The sequence below is a fragment of the Quercus suber genome, unplaced genomic scaffold (assembly GCF_002906115.3).
Source record: "Quercus suber isolate HL8 unplaced genomic scaffold, Cork oak 2.0 scaffold_125, whole genome shotgun sequence".
Lineage (NCBI taxonomy): Eukaryota > Viridiplantae > Streptophyta > Magnoliopsida > Fagales > Fagaceae > Quercus > Quercus suber.
In genome coordinates, this window is record NW_027069589.1 from 265,746 (window position 1) to 268,896 (window position 3,151).

General features: G+C 33.9%; 1 protein-coding gene across 1 annotated transcript; it reads right to left on the reverse strand.

Annotated features, from left to right (window-relative positions):
* On the reverse strand, nucleotides 1-1,115 carry LOC112008666 (uncharacterized). The gene is made up of 3 exons (XM_024040991.2): nucleotides 455-1,115; nucleotides 279-364; nucleotides 1-162 (listed from the first exon to the last, which is right to left on the reverse strand). The coding sequence occupies exons 1-3, from the start codon at nucleotides 1,113-1,115 to the stop codon at nucleotides 1-3; spliced, it is 909 nt and encodes a 302-aa protein (XP_023896759.2).
* Between the last annotated feature and the right edge of the window lie 2,036 nt (nucleotides 1,116-3,151).

Here is a 3,151-nt window from a genome sequence, read left to right on the forward strand (position 1 = left end):
TCAAGCTTTTTCTGCAAGAAGACGAGCTCTTTCATTTCCAGAGCAACTCGGGTAGTAGCATGATTTCACATTCAACAAATTCTTTACAGGTCCACTCCTTCGGATGGCTTTTGTGAATCGCCTTCCTCTATTTGGTTTCTTCTTTGTCTTTGTCTCCTGGGCCTAAAGTACACCATTGCAAGAAAATGTGGTTACAAAAATCCTTATAATTACTATTTTTGTAATCAGTGTGTGTGTGTGTGTGAGAGAGAGAGAGAGAGAGAGCTCATAATACATACCTCATCAGAAGTCACTGATACAACACTCTCAGCACTCTCACCACTCTCACCACTGAGACATTTTGTGTACACGCTGTCCTCCTTACCTGCACACATTATAACACCCGTTTTGTATTGCCTTCCCAAATTTCATAGACAAAACATGAGTGTCGACTCAAAGATTCAACAATACTTACCTTCCTCCTCGTTATTATCTTCATATGGGACACAATATACCCTAAAACTTGGTGATCCAGGGGATACATATCTAACCTTATCATTCTCATCCTCCTCATCTTCTTCCTCTTCCTCACCCGCCATTGTTTGTTCCACCACCACAACCTTATCCTCTATAACCACAGTCTTCTCAACCACCTTGTCCTCTTCTTTTTCTTCTTTTCCGTCTTTACAATCCTTTCCACCCTTTTTTGCATATTTCTCATCTTTATGCTCCTTAGGCTTTTTACTTGTGTCAGGTTCAAACTCAGACTCCGGCACGGGTGACACTTCCAATTTCTTTTCCTCTACTTGCGTTTCCTTTGAAATTGGTACAGTCTCATTCAATGAAGAGGTGTTGCTCTTGCTATCCTCTTCAGGTAGTAAACGAGTCTTGGGTGTTTCCTTTGTTATTGGCACAGTCCTATCCAATGAAGAGTTTGTGCTCTCTCTCTCCTTGTCTTGTAGAGATTGAACCTGGGAATTTTCATCGTCTACCACCTCTTCTTTAAGTAGTTCTTTCTTGGACATGTCAGCATGTCTACGTCGCCTCATCTGCTCAAGAAAACGGCGAATGATAGGACGGAGTTTGGTTGGTAGTGCCTCCCTTTCTGGATTGAGCTTTGAACTCCCTATCCCCATTGCTTATCAGAACAAAATGTAGGAAAAGAAGAGGGGGTTTGAAAAAACCAAGGGTTGGGTATGAAGTTTTGATAGGAAAATGATGATGTTAAGAGTTCGAGAATTTGAAAGCATGGTTCAAAGATGGGGTTTGCTATAAATAGCAACATTGAAATTATTGGTTCTTTGTTCTTTCTGTTTTTTTTTTTTTTTTTTTTTTACAGGTGTTGAGGGGACTAATATAGGAAAAGGATGAGTATTTGCAACTCAGCTTTGAAGGACAAGGACTACCTCCTTGACTTCCAAATTTAGAATTCTTTGCTTTCATGGCTTTACCAGTGGAGAAAATGATCTTGCTTTACTGGTGGAAAGAGTCAATATATGCTCATTCATAACCCTTGTAACATAGAAACTGCCAACTCCTGTATTAGGATATTTTTATCTTTAAAAATTGGTTAGGAACCTCATTTTATTCCCATGGGGAAATTAATGAGTGCTATTTACATCTAGATGCTGAAAATCTGGAGGAGCTACAATTGTCATTGGTACTTGACATCTATATTCCAACCAGTTGCAAAGTGACGGGTCTAATTTACTTTGAACTTAACCAAAACCCTCTTTATTACAAACGTAATTATTTCATGGTTTGGATTAGATATTACAAATTTATTCTCTGGAGGAGTTACTATAGCCATTGGTCCTTAGACATCTATATTCCAACCATTTGCAAGTGACGGATCTTATCTACTTTGAACTTAACCAAAACCTTCTTCATTACAAACAAAATTATTTTGTGGTTCGGAATAAATATTACAAATTTAAAGATGCATTTAATATAGCAATCATTTAAAATTTTTAAGTAATGTGACAGGTTGTACCTTTTTTTGTACCATCAGACTCTTATGTGGCTCATTTTGTATCACAGGCTATCCTTCTTGGAATATTCTAATTTAAGAATGTTTCAACTTTTTTTTTTTTTTAGAAGGAAATAAAATTACTACTTGGCCCACAACCTGAAAAATGAAGTAGCCGGCCATGGCCAATGAGAGAGGAATACAGCAGACCTCGATAAACTTGTTATTGGACCTTTATAATATCCATAGCAGGCATGGAGGATAACAGAGCATAGACTGCTTGATCACAATCCAAAAACCATAAAAATTTGAACGTTTTAAGATTATGTGCATAGTAATGTGCTTGGGGTCTAGGGAGGAAAGAGTTTGAATTATAAGATTAGTAGCATTATTATAATTACCTTTCAAAAAAAAAATGTGCATAGGATTTCTTCTTCTCCTCTTTTTAAGGAAGACAAAACAACTATATGTATAACTGTATACTTTTTATGGCGCCTAATATCCTGGAAAATAACCAACTGCTTTATAGTTTAACCGGTAGTCTAGTACCTTTTGATGTTCAAAACAAGGATGTCCAAGTTCAAATCTTCACTCCTCCATTATTATTATAGAACTAGCTATGGGAATATATAAATATTACATACTGAGGTATAATATATAAAAAGTAACAATTACTTCAAGTATTTTTTTTTTTTTTTTTAAGATTTCTACAAGGATTTTTTATCTTTTTATCTCTACAAAGTACAAATATATCATACTATTATATTTTGTATGTTTGATTTATATTTTTTTTTTAAATGAACTATATTTTTCTAACTTCTTATATACATCTAAACTTTATAAGTTTCAAATGTATTATTCAAAATTTTCATCTCTTAAGGAATAATGAGATATTAATAATAATAATAATTCATCACAAAATTATAATGTTATCTTAACCAAAATTAAAATGAAACAAAAAGAATGAAAGATAGACTTTATAATAATTTATTACTCAAAAAATTGGTATGCATATTCAAATTCATATCCATGTAGATTGTGTTTTGACATAAACTCAAATTCTAATTTCCATAAAAACTAAGTATTAACCCAAATCAAAATTCAACCAAAGCTATAAAAGGGAGAGAGAAGATTTTGTAATGGGAAATTAAAAAATGTAATACCAAAGCACTTTTTTTTTTTTTTAAACCATCAACCTTAATC

Excerpts from the sequence above, each read along its gene's own strand:
- LOC112008666 (XM_024040991.2), bottom strand. The coding sequence starts at position 1,115 with ATGGGGATAGGGAGTTCAAAGCTCAATCCAGAAAGGGAGGCACTACCA. Across the intron at positions 365-454 it reads AGATAATAACGAGGAGGAAG|GTAAGGAGGACAGCGTGTAC; the intron begins GTAAGTATTGTT and ends TAATGTGTGCAG. Across the intron at positions 163-278 it reads TATCAGTGACTTCTGATGAG|GCCCAGGAGACAAAGACAAA; the intron begins GTATGTATTATG and ends GGTGTACTTTAG.